This window comes from Numida meleagris, chromosome 25 (assembly GCF_002078875.1).
Source record: "Numida meleagris isolate 19003 breed g44 Domestic line chromosome 25, NumMel1.0, whole genome shotgun sequence".
Classification (NCBI taxonomy): domain Eukaryota; kingdom Metazoa; phylum Chordata; class Aves; order Galliformes; family Numididae; genus Numida; species Numida meleagris.
In genome coordinates, this window is record NC_034433.1 from 2,594,261 (window position 1) to 2,611,930 (window position 17,670).

General features: G+C 50.9%; 1 protein-coding gene across 8 annotated transcripts in view; it reads left to right on the forward strand.

Annotated features, from left to right (window-relative positions):
* Positions 1 to 15,677, forward strand: part of SRGAP2 (SLIT-ROBO Rho GTPase activating protein 2) — an 85,722-nt gene extending 70,045 nt beyond the window's left edge. For 7 of the 8 annotated variants that reach the window (XM_021376848.1, XM_021376850.1, XM_021376847.1 and 4 more), the window contains 5 exons: positions 844 to 923; positions 4,779 to 4,959; positions 5,361 to 5,507; positions 7,560 to 7,887; positions 10,289 to 15,677. In XM_021376848.1, coding sequence (XP_021232523.1) covers positions 844 to 923; positions 4,779 to 4,959; positions 5,361 to 5,507; positions 7,560 to 7,887; positions 10,289 to 10,672 — 1,120 coding nt within the window. In that variant the 3' untranslated portion in view covers positions 10,673 to 15,677. Of the gene's footprint in view, positions 1 to 843; positions 924 to 4,778; positions 4,960 to 5,360; positions 5,508 to 6,657; positions 7,238 to 7,559; positions 7,888 to 10,288 lie in introns of those variants that run through there. The other variant, XM_021376854.1, reaches the window with a different exon arrangement.

Sequence of the window (17,670 nt, forward strand, 5' to 3'; positions counted from 1 at the left end):
CTCAGCTCTGCGTTCCTCCTGGGACCTCCACTGGGCTTCCAATCCTTCTGTAAACTTCGTGAAGTAGCGTGAGGGCTTTGCAAAGGATGGGAAAGGTTGGTTCTGAGGCGCTGACTCAGATGTGGATTACGCACCACGGGATGCTAGAATTATTCAAACATTTTACCCCTTCTTTCTTTTTTTTTTTTTTTTTCCTCCCCCTCTTTTAAAAGAGTAGGAGAGGCAGGTGTCCCTGTTGGTCCTGCTGGGGCCTTTCTGTGTATGAACACAAGCAAGTGCTCGTGGTGCGTTCAGCGCTCTGTAAATAAAGATTGCAGGCAATTCATCTGGATGGTGAGATGGGCTGGGCAGTCTGTGATGAAAGGGGAGGAGGGAGATGGCAGACTCAGACCTGGAAATACCACTATGAATTTAGAAATAATTTCCCCCAGGAAAGTGGCAGCTATCTCATCAGTCACCTAATGAGCTAATTAGAGCAATGGAGAAGATGGCTGGGGGGAATAGTCCTGGCATGGCGGAGAGGAGCTAGACCCAATGCGCCATTGCTGTCTGACTCCTCAACATCTCCAGAGGCCTGGGCTGCAAGGTCTGAAGTGAGGCAAGGTCTGAAGTGAGACTGTTCTGACAGCACACAGAAGCTGTTCAGTTTGCTTTCGCAAATAAGAGCTCGGTTTGGTTGAGTTTTACAAGCCGACTTCAGCACGTGCGGACGCATCCGTCCCAGTGGAACCTGGATATTGACTTCCCCAACGAATGTCCCTGGTTGTCCTTGATTTTTTGTAAACGGGGTGGGGTTCAATTTCCACCAGTGTGACACGTGCTCTCTGTTATTTTCCCTCTTAGTGAAAGTCCTCATGGAGAAAGAGCCTCTGCAGAAGATGCGGTGCAGGACGTGGCGGCGGAGCACCACACCAGCGACGACGGTTCGTAGCTCCGTGCTTCACTGCAGAACCCGCTGGGGGGCAGAGGGGATGGAGCCCTGCAGCTTCAGTTCAGAGTTAAATCCAAAATGGAATTTAAATCGCCCTAGCAGCTTGAAACATCGCGTACGGCTTTGATGCCAAAAGGTTAAAAAAAAAAAATTAGGGAAATTCTGCAGATTCCCCTTGAATCCTGCACCTTTGCGAAGTAGCCCTTCTTTTCCAAGGGTATGTCGATTTCGCAGCAGGCCTGGGCACTCTCCAAGCTGCTGGAGGATTCTGGAGTTGGAAGGCACAGAGGAAGGATGGAGCCAGAGGCTGGGTGTGCTTCAGCGTGCTCTCCCACTCCTCCACAGCGTGCCAGGCAGTTCCTCTCCCAGGAGCTCGGTGCCTTAAGCTGCAGTGGTTCTGCTCCAAGGAAGCAAGCAGTCAAAAATCGAAAGCTGCTTGCCTTCCCCTGGAGACGGGTTTTAGGGCAGAGTCCTGGTGGCATCTCTGCTTGATAATTTTTTGGTCTTCCAAAGGAAACTCCATTACCCTTCTCGTGGTCTTTTTACTAAGAAGTGATGCCAGTTGTGAGGAGTTCCTGGTATTTCCTAAGGTCTTGGGGTGTCTGTTGTTACACCTCCAAAACCTCTTTGTGCAGTGGGGAACAGCTGCGTGTGAACACCATGCAGGGCAGTGGAAAATTACATCATCTGTGTGAAACTGGTCCCCGGAGCGTAACAAAGAGTGTAACCAGCGTGCAAGGCAGACTGACCAAAACAGGGCAGCGTATATTTGATTCCTTTTTTGACTCCTTGCAGTTCTCTTAAAGTCTTGGTTTCGTTTGCGATGGTCTCAGTTGTGAAGGTGGGAGGAGGATGGCTTTTCCTTCCAGCGAGGTGCTGTCATTTTGAGTTGGTCTTCAGCTCTTTGCTCAGTAGCCCTGTCATGCTCCTGTGCTGCCTTCTGCTCTCTCTGCTCCCCCAGTTGTCTAACAAACCCTTCCCGTGGCGTTGCTGTGCTCCTGCTGGCTTCGTGGTGTTCGTGCACCGCTAACACAGTAAGCAATGTTTGAGCACTGCTAGAAATGCTGGAAAGTCAGTGCTCCCACTGCAAGGTCGGTCACTGTCACAGTGACGCCTCACCGAGGTTGCTGGGAGGAAACACACACGATACAGGAACGAAGCAGGAGTTTGCTGTCTGTCTCAGTGTGTGGAGAAGCTTGGGTTTCTTAAAAAATGCACGAAAACAGGCCCTTGTCAAGTTTGTACCTACAGCAGGAGTAATGTCACTGCTGTAATTAAGGAAAGGCTGACTGTTCCGTGTCTGCAAAGCCTGGGGCTACAATCTGCGGGCTGAAGCACCGTTGGGTGTCCTTGCACTGTTTCTGCATGGGGTTTTTAGGTCACTTACGCAGCCAAGAGGGCACAGTGATGGGAAAAGGAGCAGCCAGAGATGAGAGAGGGACACTGCTCTGCAGCCTCTGGAACCAGATCGCGTGGGGCCCCTGTGCAAGGTAAAACTTGGAAGCGTTTTGGATGGAGTTCTGCAACCTCCACGGAATATTCCATAGGAAGTAGTTGGGAGGGGAGAGTTTGGCACCGAAGCAAAGGGAGAGCGGGGCCTCCATCCCTTCTGCAGGAGCAGCAAGGGCTCGTTAAGCACGGACTCTCCTAGTTCTTCAGGTTCTCTGCACTGCAGGTGTACTCAGCAGTGCTGTGGCTCGGGTCGCTCTCAGGTTTGAGTTTTTCTCTCTCCTTCAGCCTTCAGATGAGACTTGTAGTGAGGCTGGACCTGGTCCTCCCGGAGCACAGCCGCCATCCCAGCAGCACTGAAGTGTGGATGCTCGGCCACATGCAATCTGCTGATGCGTTTTGAACAGCAAAGGAGCATGCAAGGCTGCTAAATGGGAGGAAACGAACCTAACTTTAGCAAAATGATTTAAAAACAGGCTTTCCAGACTGGCAGGACTTAGCCTGACGGGTCTTCATTCTCACAGCTTTCTGCTCCGGGCATAAGTGTAGTAGGAAAAAGCTACTGGAAATTAGAGGCTAAAATCACTCCTCTGGATGAATGCCAGAGTCCTAAAAGGCAAATTGGAAACATAAGAAACCTGAGTGCTGTGCTCATCTGGAACAATAAACACTTCTTAATGAAGCAGGCGGAATTCACAGAACCGCAGCCCCGTCGCTTTCGTCAATGGAGGGGGACAGCAAAAAACAGAATTCTCTCTTTTTTTAAAAACATATTATGAATTAAACACGATGAAGGAGCTGGCTCAGGAGGCAAAACAAGCAAGAGGAAAGCAGGAGCCAAAGGCAGATAAGCGTGTGCTTTGGGGAGTCTGGAGCAGGGCTGCTATCGCAGGCTGGGAACTCGGGCTGGCTTTGCACCCTTGCTGGTGGCCAAGGGCTGATAGTGGGATTTGTGAGGCTGAGCACAGAGTTACCTGAAACGTGTCATTTGTGATAATTCATTTGTGATAATTCCACGCTGCCTGGTTGAGGAATGGAGGATCTCAGTACCGGGGGCTCGGCGTGGCTGGTGGCTCTCATCTCACCGTCAGGTCGTGCTTTGTTGAGAGAGCTGTTCCCTGGGTGCTGCTCCTGTCCCGCACCCTTGCCCAGCTGGTGGGGCTGTGTGCTGCACCCCCAGTGCTCTCAGATGGGTTTACCCTACACGTGGTCTCCAGCCCAGCTGCTGCCTGGCTCCACATTGGAAGACCTAATTCTTGAGCGGGTGCCCCCTCAAGGAGTGATGTGCAAAGCTGTGGCCCGTGTTTGTCCTTCAAATCCTTTTCGGCTGGCTGCAGAAGCATCCCATAATGCCAGTGGAGACTGTGGGACAAAATGGCACATCTCCCTCCTGGAGAGGAACCATGAATCTGTTCCCCTGAGAAGGAGCTCTGTTTCCATGGCTGTGCTAGAAAGCTCCTCTCAAGTAATTAGCAGCTGAAGTCTGCTGGGGCCGTGTGATTGAGCTCATCCCCATTCCCCTGATCCCAGCATAGAATTGGAAGCTGGTGTAACGTGTACTGCGACTCAACCAACGACAGATTTTATTTCTTTTTAAGTCTTAAAAGCAATCCACAAGAACAACTTCTTGATTTTCCCGAGTGCGTAAATGCCCACGTTCTCCCTCTGCATAACGTTGAGTCCTGGGGAGCCAGAGTAGCACCTGGCTGCAGACACAGCGTGGCTGCAATTCACCGTGGAGCTTGTCAGCTGGGAGCCATCAGCAGGAGCATGTGCTGTGGCTCTGGAGCAGCTTTATGGTGCAGCTCGTGGGTCTGCACAGGCAGCCACAGTGCGGGCGCTGTGTTTTCAGTAGCTCCTACAGCACTTCCACGAGCACAGCAGCCTCCTGTGGTACCAGAGCCCGTTCTCCTGGGCTGGGTGAACCTCACGGGCAGCAGAAGTTCCCTTCTGAATAGCTGCTTTATTTCTGAAGCAGCTTGGAACTGGAGGTTTCCTTCCCTTAAATGCTAATGACAAATCCTGCTTGCCAGCCCGGAGGTGTAGGTGAGCTGCCTTTCCAAAACCACTGCACAGGCAGAAGTTGTATTGCTCACTTCACTGAGGTATTGATTTTGTCATTGTCGCTTCCATCTGGATGCTTGAATTGCTGGCAGTGGCTTTGTGACTTAGGAAATGCTGTCACGCAGGGATCAGGTACATCCGAAATTGCAGCATCCTCACGTTGTAGGGGTTCCCCTCTGAATCTTGCTGCTTCTGTTCTCTGCTACCTTAAAGCATCGCCGTCCTGCGTTCCATGCGCTCCTCATGAACTGTTTTGCAATAGCTACAAGCTGCTGAATTGCTTGCTGAGCCTGGATGCTTAATGAATTCCTGTTTACTCCCTTCTGTCTCCTAGAGTGTGAGCCCATAGAAGCAATAGCGAAGTTCGACTACATTGGCAGGACTGCACGAGAGCTGTCCTTTAAAAAAGGAGCTTCACTCCTGCTCTACCAGCGGGCCTCCGATGACTGGTGGGAGGGACGCCACAATGGAGTTGACGGCCTCATCCCCCATCAGTATATCGTCGTTCAAGACACGTACGTTACACTTTGAGTCCATCTGTGAGATGGGCTTGCCTAAAATCAGGCGTGGGATGGAGTATTTGTGTCAAGGTGTTGGCACCGCGTGGGGAGAGCTCGTCCTTCAGCCTTCCCTGCAAGAGGAGGGGATCTTATTGAAAGGAGCAGAGCTCTGCCCAGGTGTAGGTGTCCGTTTGCCTGGAGGTTTTAAGCTTCCGTGTGCCATAAAAACTTGTTCTGGTGCTGGCAGCCTGGGAAGGATGCAGAGCTGGGATCTGCTGGTTGCTTGCAGGAGTCAGGCTCTCTCGTTTGAAGGATGTGTCGTGGTTCGTGGGAGAAGGGTGCTAGCGCCGTGCTGTTGTCTTGTGTGTGTTTGAGGTTGGGTGCTGGTTGTGACTTCCTTCCCTCCTCCTTCCTAGCGAGGACGGTGTCTCTGAAAGATCCAGTCCGAAGTCAGAAATAGAAATAAATTCTGAGCCACCGGAGGAAAAAGTGACAGCCAGAGCTGGTGCCAGCTGCCCGAGCGGGGGCCACGTCGCAGACATCTACCTTGCAAACATCAACAAGTAAGAACAGCCTCGTTCTATTCTATGGGATTGTAAAGGTGTTGATGATGGGTCCCATCAAACGTTCCCTTCCCTGAGAAAGGTTGATGAGCGCTTCCCCCGCTGTTCTCTGCCTTCGCCTCTTCCAGTTGGCTCGCTTTGTGCTGTCCTCTTCCACTGATGCAGCCAGTGCTCATTTAAAACCCCACTGGCTTCTCTTCCCTACCCCTGAGCTGCCATCTGCTCCTGTTTTCCCAAACACGTCCTCTTTTATAAGCAAAGGGCACCGAGAAAGGGAGGGAGATACGGAGGAAGTCCTCGTGCCCACGTGTCGCCATTCCTTGTTACGTTCCCGTGCTGTTACGTCTCGTTTACGCTTCTGGGGTTTTGCTTTTATGGGGTGTGGGGCAGTCTTGCAGAAACCAGCATCGCACGTTGTGTCGGTGTTTGTCCCTGTAACGTCCTCCCGTCTCTCCAGCACTTCTCACCTTGCTTGCTAACCGTGTGCTCGCAGTGAAACAGCGCTTCTCCCTCTCGCTCTCACTCCTGCTAGCAAGAAATTGTTCCCGTAGCCAACAGTCAGCTTACTGCCTGAGTTCCCCAGATTTTTAGTAGGAGGCTTCTTGATCTTTTATTTACTTTATGGCAGGCTTATCCCCTAAATCCTTCTGATTGATGATTTGTTTACTGTTGAAACAAAAGAACGCTGTATGTTGTGCGGTGACGGAATCTTAATATGCTAATTACAGCTTTATGGAAGTGGGTATTTTGAACCTTCAGCCAGTTTAACAGGCTTCAGCAGTCCAAGCCTTTAAAGAGGATGCATTTCTGTTAATGCCTTTATAGACTAAAGTCCTGCACAGAGCTTGGCCCTTAGCTCATGGCAATCAGCAGAGCTCTGTCGATATCGATACCGCTGTGTTAGTCTGCATCAGCTTGGGATCCGGGCTTTCTTTGGTGTTATTTGTGGTTGAAGTATGCCATCCTATCAGTTATGGAGAGATTCATGCAATGAACAGACCCCTGCTGCAGCTTCACCATCTGCTAGTTCTCGGTAGCGTTGCGTGTAGTGTTTGTAAGGGTAATGTCCACTCCAGCAGTTTTCCCTTTACTAGGGAACCGGATATTTAGCAATAGCAGCATAAGACTCATTTTGTTGTTTTTTCTTTAGGAATGAATCTTCTGACCTATGTGTGAACAGACTTGAGCAAAATTAAATCAGATGGTTTCGCAGTGACAGTTGTGCCACCCACTGAATTATTATTTGGATGCCAAAATCCTGCTGGAGTTAACACTTTCTTGCAGTTATTCATGGGGCTGGTGCTATATATAAATGGATCCTTCCCTGTATAATGGATGCCAAGCTTCAGACCTATGGCATAAAGTGTTCTTCTGCAATGGCCTTTGTGTAATTGGAACGGAATCATGCTGTCAGACCTCATGGTGCTGGGGTAGAAACTAAATTGTTTGGACCAGTTTACCCATTGGATGTCATCTTTTGGTTTATCTGTAGCCCTGTATCGATAATGCCTTATGGTCCTGCTAAAGCAATGAAAAAGAAAGCTCTGTTACCACCAGCAAATATTGGAAATGATTGTTGACCTCAAACTGTGGGGTTCTTTGCTCACCAATCTCTGAAAATAACAACTTGATGCCTTGGGCCAGGAGCTTAGTAGACTTATACTGTGTCCTCCAGTCAAAAAATTGTAGCTATGCTCTTCTAATGTAATAAAAACACATCATCAAAACCTGTTGATGGCACAGAGGGTTTTTTTTTTGTTCAGAATTAAAAGATTTCCTTCATGACCAAGTTAATTACGTTCCATCCAAGCTTTCTGTTTTTGCTATGAATGTGCACAGCTGCCAGACTCCTGTTGTTAGAAGTGTTAAAATGGAATGGTTTATAACTTCACTGTTTCACAGCGACTCCTAAAACCCTGGGTGAATTTGTAATGTGGACATCTTTATGTCTCTTCCCGTTGTCCTCTGTGTTGTTTTGGGGGGGATATCTTCAAATGACAGCCCGTTACGTGTTCCTGCTTGTATTGACTTGTTTTGCTTTTGTGACTGAAGGCAAAGAAAGAAACCAGAGTCAGGCAGCATCAGAAGAGCGTTCCGTCAAAGTGACAGCCATGGACTAGGTAGCTCAATGGCAGAACCAGCCTCCCCAGGAGCCATAGCCGGTTCCAGACCCTCATCTCAGCCCATTATGAGCCAAAGTCTTCCCAAGGAGGTTCCAGACAAATGCTCCATCAGTGGCCACGGCAGCCTCAATTCTATCAGCCGGCACTCGTCTCTGAAGAACAGGATAGACAGCCCCCAGATCCGGAAAACTGTGACGGCAGGGAGGTCCAAGAGCTTCAACAACCACCGGCCCATGGACCCCGAGGTGATTGCACAGGTAAGGAGTGCTTTGCCTTCAAGACTTTTGGTAGATTGGAAGGACGTTGGATACAACTACGTGGCTGAACACAAAGCCTGCATTGACCTCCTGTGCCTTCCCTTGCGGCAGCGCAGTATTGACGTGCTCCACGTGAGGTTTGGTCTTTCAGGCTCGCTTTGTGCAGGGCACTGAGACTTCTTTCAGGAGGGAAGATAAACAGTCAGCTCCTTACTCCCTAAAAGCTTGGCCCTGTTCTTTATTCAGAATTTTGTTTCCACAATAAAAACGCCCGCTTCGGAAAGCTACACCGATTCCAAAGCTGTCAGCGCAAAAATTAAACAATCCTAACTTCAAGACTTGAGAAAAGTGCAGTATTTAGTGTCAGTTTAGATTTAATTCTCCTGTCGGTTGTGCAGACTGGCCCGTGGTCAGGCACTGGAAGCCTATTTGGAAGCACAGTCCAAATAAAAGCAGGCTGCCGAGTTGTACAGCGCTCACAGTGCCATCTTTATGTGCTTACAGGGAACAGTGGGATTGAAAAGCAGCTTTGGACATAATGCTCCTCTAGTTTTCATTACCTGTTTGTTTAGACAAGTGCCTCGAGGTGAGGGCAGGCTACCAATGCACATACAGCTGTGCTTCAGTTTCACAGGGCTCTGCTTTTGGGACTAGCTGCACGTAGCACAAGGGAAGTCTTCCTGTGCAGCTGAAGGGGAGCGGTGTTCGTAATACTTGTCTCATTCTTTGCTAGTTTTGAGGCGGGCTGGTCTATTGCAAGTATTCCCTGCATCTCTCTGCACAGAACCTGTTCCATTCCTGCTTTTGGGACCATGGGCTGCCACAGCAGTGAGTGTTAGAAGTGCAAGCGGTGCCTTTGCATCTGTGCGTCTGGGATTCTGCAAGCAGAAGCAGAACAGAAAATAATTGAAAGTCAGATTCTGAAGAAGAAGTAACAGCTCCTGGTGGGGGGGGGATGATGTAAATGTTGCAGATTCCCGTGTTCCCTGAAGGATCTTCCCATTCCCCCCTTCCCAACTGCTGGATGTGCCTGCACACGCATGCTTGCCTGTACCAACTGCTTTCAGTATGTGATGCATCTATCTAAAGCCAAGGAATGCCTGGATCTCAGGTTACAGACAGCTCTGGAGACCTGACTTCTTGGCCTCTTCTGGTGCAGAAGCCTGTAGATTTCTAAAGAGGAGGGGAAGAGTGGTGGAAACGTTAAACTGCATTTTATTCACCAGGCAGCAGCATCAAGTCATAAATAAGGTCCAAATAAAGATCTGTATTTTGCCCTTTAGCCCATTTGTTCCAGTGCAGTAACAGTAATACAGGTCGAGTCTTCCTCATTCATCGTCCTTCCAAGGCTTTGGCTGGCAGAAATCAGTTTCTTTGTTTTTTCAATTAGGCTCTGACTGAAGTTGTTCTGTCCCTTCCTTCTGAATGTTAAGCCCGTTGTTTTCCCTGCAGAAGTCTGGGGAGGAAAAAAAGAAAAGGAGAGGGGAGGGGGAGCTGCGTAAAATGCGTTTCTCTCAGCCCTACCGTATCTGTTCGAACGCCATTGAATCATCATCCCACATTTTCCTTATTTTCCCTGGCTTCCTAAGCAAAAATCTGCCTGGCCTCAAGATAGAGGTGTCAGATTGCTGACTCTGGTTTCTTCCACTGTTCCCTGACTGATTTACCTTCCCCAGCTCTGCACTGAGCTGTGTGTCCCCATAGCTACAGCGCACATGGGGGTCCTGAGACGGCTGGGAACAAAGCAGCCACTGTTGTCAACATCAGAATTCTTCTAATGTTCATGTTAGTAAATGTAACACTCAATAAAATGATGAGGTGCCAGCTTGAACTTTGTGTGTATTACGGATATCTCCTGTGTTTTTTGGAAACATTGACGTTTTGAGTCCTATGTAACAGAGCTATGGGATGGTAAGACCACATGGGCAGCAGGAGAAGCAGTGAGGCAGCAGCAGCACATCAGATTCCAGCATTCAGTGTCAGAATCCCCAGCCTTTTCCTTTCCTTTGCATATTTCCTCTCCCGAATCTCACACAGGAACGGGCCCATTGCACCACAAGCTTTTGTGCTCGCTGCTGCATTTTGAGATTGTAGTCATCTCTGAAGTCCAAGCAGCATCTGGAGACGCTGGGATCTGTACAGGACTGGAGTGGTGTTAGCAATTGCCATTTACTCCCCAGTGATGTGAAATATTACTCTGTGTGTAACCTTACGTAGCATTTGTTTGTCGTGGGGCTCGCTTTGACCCTTGCAGATGACCTCCAGGTTGACCTGCCGGATGATTTGAGTGCCGATATTTGCAGAACGAAGAGGAATATGCATTTCTCCAGCACCGAGTTCTGCCTGTTTCTTTACGTATCCGGGTCCCGTGATTTACCCCGATTCTCTTTCGTGTTTGCAGGACATTGAAGCGACGATGAACTCTGCTCTGAACGAGCTGCGGGAGCTGGAAAGGCAGAGCAGCGTCAAGCACACGCCGGACGTCGTCCTCGACACTCTGGAACCTTTGAAAACGTCCCCGGTGGTGGCCCCCACGTCCGAGCCCTCCAGCCCCCTGCACACTCAGATCCTCAAGGATGCTGAGCCAGCCTTCCAGCGCAGCGCCAGCACGGCCGGCGACATCCCCTGCACCTTCAGGCCGGTGAAGTCGGTCAAAATGGCCACGCAGGTCAAACCCCCCGCCACGCGGCCGAAACCCGCCGTGTTCCCCAAAACCAACGCCACGAGCCCTGGCGTGGCCTCCTCCGCCTCTCAGCAGCCTGCTGACAAGTCCTGTACTGTCTGATAAAAACCCGATGCTGCTCTTGCGGGCACAGCCCCGCGCCTTGCTTCAGATGGAAGAGACCGTGCTATAAAGACGTTACAATTCCTGTTGAACTCAAATCTCGAACTCGTGCTGGAGGTTTGCGGGGAGCTGCTCCCTCCCGCTGGGAGCGGGCTCGGTGGTAACAGCCTCATCCCACGCCCCGCAGCGCTGGGGCCCGTTAAGGCCAAGCCCTTCGTGCCACGCGTGGTTACATCCAATATCGGCTCACTGTGAAGCTGAGGAGGAGCACAGAACGGCGCTGGGTTGGATCTCGGTTTCTCGTCGATGCCTCGCTCCAAGCATTGAAGAAGAAACACATTTGGCGGCATGGCGTTTCGAGGACTGATGTAGTGAGGTGATATAGTTCCGTGTTTCGTTTGTCACAGGGGGACGGTAGGATAGGTTTTAGTCTGTTGCATGTTTTTTGGGGGGGGCCTCTCGTTGCGTGGAGCTTGGACGCTGCCCGTTCTTGTGCGTTGTGACGACGTCGCCCGCCGGTGCCGCTGTGGTTGAGGGTCCGTCTCGACTTCCACGCCGCCGCTGGGTTTTGTTTGGTGGCCGCCCCGTTCCTCCCCGCGGGGCTCTCGGTCATCCAGCCTCGTCCCTTCGGTGACACGTGTCATGAAAAATAGTTTACTCTGGAACACTCTTAGGTTTTGTGGAATTAGACGTAATGTGTGTCTGTGCAACTGTAAACGAACGTGTTCCTGGGGTTTAGGAGCATAGGAAAGAGCCCTGTTGTTGCTTATGGACCATCGAGCTGTTTTCCTCCTTTGCTCTCCCGTATTTAAAAACTGCTTCGTTGTTTTCCCGTGTCCTTTTCAGCCCATGGGCTGCGATGTGGTGTGTGGGCTCGGGAGACTGAACGTAAAAAGAAACTTCTGAAATCCAGCATCCTCTCGTGGGATTCCACCCGGTAACGCACACGTTCTTGTTTGGATCGCGTGTCAGGATGGATCCTTAACAAAACCCCGGTTACAAGCACTGTAAAACTCGGACCAGAAGTTCTCAAGCTTTGTATCTCCTCCCCGTTCCTGGCTGTCAATGCTCCGGGCTGTGAGCTGCCCTAGGGTTCTGCTCTCATAGAGCAGCGCTGCGTGGGACGGGGCCGTGGCAGCATGCAGCTTCTGGAGCAGCTTCACGACGTGCTGGTGGTAGCTGGCACGCCTTCGTAGGACTGCGGACACTTGAATGAATTCTTAGTCTGTGTATTTATACAGTAGGCAGCAAACGCTTCAGCCGCCAGCGGGCTGCATGAGCTCTGTTTGTACTGGGCTGAGTTGCCCACGATGCTCGCTAACACTTATTTAATGTTGGGAAAGGAAGGGCACGGGGAGGAGGAGCTCCTGGTCCCGCAAGAGAGGAGACGGACTGACCCTGGCTCCTCCTTGTTCCCCAGCTTTCCTGGGATTTAAAAAAAAAGAGCTGCACATCTGATGTTCTCGCCAAGTGAATTCAGGCAAGGACAGGATAAGAGAAGTTATTTTCCTCTTCCATTTTTTACCTTTTTGTTCTGAATCTGTAGGTTTCTCACACCTCGCTTTCCTTGCGACCGCAGCGTCCTGACGATTGGCACTTAGAGCGAAACGAGGCAGAACTTGACAAAGAACGATTTCTTCATTGTGCTTTTGGATTGAAGGATGCTGCTCGGGGAAGTGAAGGGGGTTTTGTTGTGTCCCTGTCCCTCCCCACCCCTACAGAAGTAACACAGCTGTATTGCACCCTGCTCACCCCGTCCCTCCCCAGCGACCAGCCAGCATTGCTCTCAGGTTCTGACGGACTTCTACCACCAAGGAATCACTTGGTCTTTCGGGGAATAAGAACTGAACTTGCAGGTTTTTTTTGCTCAGGCAGAACTTTCTGGCATTTACTTTACGTAGGGAATTGTTGCTTTTGTTTTGTTGGGTCGCGAACGACCGATTAATCTGTGTCAAGAGCAGGATCTCTGTGAAATTTACTTTGACTCATTTGTAATGCCTTATTTTCTTTACATTTTTATGCCTAGCATTCATGTTTCTAAGAACAAGTGTCCAGCCGCACACGGCACATCTGGAGGAGATGCTCTTTTCTGTCTCGGAGGTCTGAATGAGTGGAAACTGAGAGATAAAGACTTCAGGTTCCTCTGTCTGTATATGAGTTACTGTGCTTATCTCTAGCATCCACAGCTCTGGGACAGTCCTACTGCCAAGGGGAATACGCTCAGCAGGACAAACCGCGTATCGAGCAACTCAACTGGAATTTTGGTGTGCACTGTGATTGACACTTAAACCTACAGCAAGCAATATGGCAGACTGAAGAACTTCTCCTCTCCTGCGTGGCCTGGGCTCGTCCAGCCGGCAGGAAACACGCACACACGTAGGGGGAGAACTTGAGAAGGAACCTTGTGGCTCAGCTGCTTCGCTCCGTGAGCATCCCAGGCTGAGGAACGTCGTGGTGGTTCACTGCCAATGGGGGGCAGGGGAGGTGGGGAAGGAAAACTGGAAATATCGACACCGCCCTGCAAAGCCAACTGGTGGAGGAGACCGCGGGGTGATGGTGAGGAAGGCACAGTGGTTTGCCTGGGGAGGTGTCCCTCTTACTTCCTATCTTCGTATTCAGAAGAAATATTTGCTCTTCCATGGGAATCCTTTCATGACTTTTATGTGATGTATGTGTCGGATATAAAGACAAGCAGTGTTTGATAACTGGAATAACGTTATGTCTGTTTGATAGTGCTTTGTATGAACAAAGAGTTCTTGTTCATCAGATGTTGGATTGAAGTAATCCAAAGCAAGACTTTTAAAATAAAATACGGTTTTAGGTGATCAGTCTTAATCGTTTCGGGAGCTGTAACCTCTGATGTTTGATTTCCCTTGTTGGGAACTGAGCAGTGTGCTTTCGTGGTTGCTGAATTTCTGCCTCTCCGAGGCAATCCAAAGGCTCGCAGTTCTCACTTGGACCTGTGTTCTTCATGTCAGAGCAATGGGACGTGAACCAACTCTCTCACTCGATCAGTCCTGGCTATTTTCTTGCAATGAAAATGATTAAATAATTAGAGTGCACTGTGACAGCAGAAAAAAAAAAAATGTTGTATATGTATGTATTTTGATACTTGTTTAAAAGGAGTCTTTGGGTTTCCTGTGATGAATACCTCATATGTTGGATTTTTTGGGTTTTTGTTGAATTGTTATTATTATTTCTTTTTTTCTTTTTTTTTTTTTTTAAGGCAAGATTGTTCTTGCTCCAAAGTAGGTTAAGGTAACCAAGTTCTCATAAATTTATTTACAGAACCGAAACCCTTCGGAGTTGGGCAAGAAATTCCATCTGCTCCAGTTCCTCTCTGGAGTCGCTCCAGCAATACTGAGACAAAAGAGGCCCGTGCAGATGGAGTTTGCTGCCTCATTTCTTCCCTCCCGTGTGTCAGAACCTCACCTTCCCTTGAACGTTGCGTGTGCTTTGGGTGTTGTCAAGCGTTTGAGGGGTTTTCTTCGAGGGAGACGCCTCTCATTAGCACTTCAGACCCTTTGCGTTGATGGACCTGATAGACTGGAACGCTCTGCGTGCAGAGGGAAGGCTGGAGGCAGGTTGTTCTCAGCAGCGCCTGGTTTGCTCGGAACGCAGCCGTGGGGATGGGGAAAGCCCATAGGGACAACTGGAGGGCTCCTCGGCTGGTGGGCCATGTGTGGTCCCTGTGCCTGGCAGGATCCGGCCCTGACCGCACGGAGATGCGCTGCAATGTGCAGATGCCTTTCTTCGCTGCCCTGTGATCCACCAGCTGGGGGAAAAAAAAAAAAAGAAAAAAAGCTGAAGTAGAACACAGGAACCTTCAAGCATTCCCATCGCTAATGAGGCTGGACGAGTCGAACGAGCTAGGGCTTTATTTATTTAGAGGGATTTAGTTGTAGCCTTGTTGAGGGCTTCCCTGGCGCTGGCTGTGGCTGAAGGTGCTGGGCTTCTGCTCTGAGCTCGCCCGTGGCTTTCTGAGAACCCTCCCTCTGCATCCGCTCCTGCTCCCCTCTGTTTCCTGGTACTTGAAACCAATACTTGACCGCAGCGGTGCTGGGCAGGACGCGGGCGCTCCTGGGCCGGGCTCTGTTCTCTTGGGGTCTTTGGGTAGACCTGGAGATGCCAAAACAGCGGCTCAAGGCCTGAAAAATGGAAGGTTTTTTTTTTTTTTTTTCTTTTTTTCTTTCCTCTTTGTGTTTCCTGTAAGATAAAGGTGAAAACGTTTTTTTTGAAGAGGGGCCAAAAGGAGGCGAGGGCAGCTCCCCGCTGTGCCGATACTTGAGATACCGCGCTTCGTACAGGGTAAATACTGAGCGGTTTGCAATGGAAACAAGAGGAGCACCCTTCATTGCAAGGCACTGTAGTGACTTGACGCTTGAAGCGGACTTCTCCCACCTTTCTCACCAGGCAGAGCCCTGTGGTTGAGTAAAAGTGAAGTCCGATGGGATTGGACTCGTGCGTGTGCCAAACTGCTGGAGCAATACTTGGAGCAGCAGGTTCTGTACAAGACCAGCTCTATGTAGCCAAACCAGGGCCATCGCTGAAACCGCCTCTGATGCACGTTGTAGAGCAGCAGCCACCTCGTGGTTCTGCTGTGCTGGAGTAGAAAGTCCCATTGTGCAAAGCCTGGAAGCCACGTTCTGTTGGTCCGAAGCCTCAGTGCTGCGCTGGGATTGGGGGTTTTGTTACAGTGCGGTGGGATGGGATGTTCTTGCTTCAACAGTTTTCCATTGTTTCATGTCTTCTACACCAATATATATATGGTGTATATATTAAACCGTGTAAAATTGTACTTTGTATATATAACTGTACAATATGGAGGTACATCCTTTTTTTTTTTGTTTGTTTTTCTCCTTCTTCCTTTTGGTACAGTATTGTACAGTATTTAGGAGTATATGTGTTGGAAATGTTAAATCCGTACTGGGGCTACGAACTGTATCCGTTGTCATTAGCAATAGTTTTGGAGAAATAAATGTTTTGGGTATGGTGGAAACGCTGACCTGGGGGTGCCAATGAGTGATGTAGGGGGTGAGCGCGTGGGCCCATGGGTGCAGTGGTCGGAAGGAGCAAAGAACGAGCATCATCCTCATGTGTCCTGCGTGGCCACGTGGCACCGTGCGAGCCGTGTGTCCGTCTGCTCCTGTGCACACCTATCCACCACCAGCAGGCTTCAGCAGAGCACGCGTTTCCTTTGCAGTGACCTGATTGGAAAAACGCTTAATCTTCGTCCTTTTCCTGGAGAGGATGGGCCTCAAACTGTCTGGGAAAGAGGATTTGAGGTTGAGATTACGGATTGGGTCGTCGTTGTTATTGCTGGGTTTGCCCCCATCTCAGCGTGTGTTCTGCAGAGCGGGGTGAGGGAACTGTGTCAGGGCTTTGTCACGTTGGATTCCCTTTGTTTAGGTTCCGAGGAATTAATCATTTACCACGAGGGCTCACTTGAACCCAGCTGCACTGGGGGTCAGCTGGGGGCGGCCCCCCCGTCCCCACATCCCCGGGCAGCGGTGGGTTCCCATCCTGCACCGTTCCATCCCCAGCCCCGTGCTTGGCGCTTGGGGACACGGCGAGGCTGCCGGCTCAGCCCCGTGTGACAGCGTAGGGAGCCCCACATCGAGTCCCCGTGGATTTCCAGGGGATGCAGGTGCTCGTTGGTCGGTGCTTTTTATTATTCCTCTGTACAGTGGGAAGAGGTAACGGGGTGACACCCTGGTAATGGGGTGACACGCCAACAGACGCTTCGGGGCATTAACCCACTAGCCCGGAGGAGGATGCTGTAATCCCTTAAAGCCCTCTGATCCCATCGCTGTTCCCTGCTGGGGTGTGCAGCCCTCCCGCTGTCTGCATGCAGCGGAGCACAGCCGGGACGCGTCGCTGGGGCTCTGCTGCCATCAGCTGGAGCGAGCGGAGCGCAGCGGCTCAGTGCACGAGGGCTGAGCTGCGGCTAGGAAATAACTTCGGGGTGTCATAAATACGTCGGTTATTTCCTGCCGTCAGCCCAGCTCGGCTCAGCCATCGGTTGAAAGCAACGTGTGCGGGTTGGAATTGGAGGAAAGCCCTGCTCCGGGGGTGCTGCGGGGTTTTATTGCTCCCACAGCCTTTGTTTCGCTTTCTTTTCCATGCTGAGTGCCACGGGGCTGTGGTGTGCTCTGAGCTCTGCTGCCTTTGGCCCCGTGTCGCTTTGCAGGTGTGTCACCCGTCAGCAGCTCCCTGATGGGTTTGTAGGGCAGGTTCTGGCGTGGTGCAGAAATGCAGCTCAGTGAAGCCCCATATCCCCTTCGGGATGCATCGTGTGCTGCATTGCACCAGGAGAGCTCCATCAGACACACATGCGTGTGATCCTAAGAAGATTCCTGATAGAGGGACGTGGGCTGCTGAGGTTGGGCAAGGCAAGGCACCAGGAAGCAAGCAGGAACGTGAGCCAGGCCCTGCAGCAGCACAGAACCCCGAGCATCGTGCATCTCACCCTGCACCCTATCCCGCATCCCACTGTGCTCCCACGTCCCACCCACCAGCTCCAGCCCTGTGCTGTGCCCCTGGCACTGGGGCCTGCCCTGCTCTGGGGGTGTCCCGCGCTGTAGCACCGAGCTCTGTTCCCATGTGACCGTATCTGTGTGCACGTGGGGACAGCGGTGCTGTCACTGTTTGCTGCCGTGAGGAGTCCCAGAGCTCTGACCCAGGGTGAGATCAATGCTGGCAACGCAGCCTGGGAGCGGCCGGGGAATGCCCCGAGTTCTCCCCACTGCCCTCTGCTCGCTGCTGGGCTGGGTCAGTGCTTCTCATGCAGGGGGATGGGTTTGCAGCTGAGGAAGGAGGCAGCAGATTGCTCTGTTCTGCACCTGCTTCCTCTTCGCCTGGTCTGGGCTTTATTTGGGGTGTAACAGACTTACAGCTCCTGTGGCTCTGGCTCCTGCAGGGATGGGATCTGCGGTGCTGCCGGCACTGGGGTCTGCAGGGCCACCCTCAGGGAACATCCACCTCTGGTGTTAATTAAT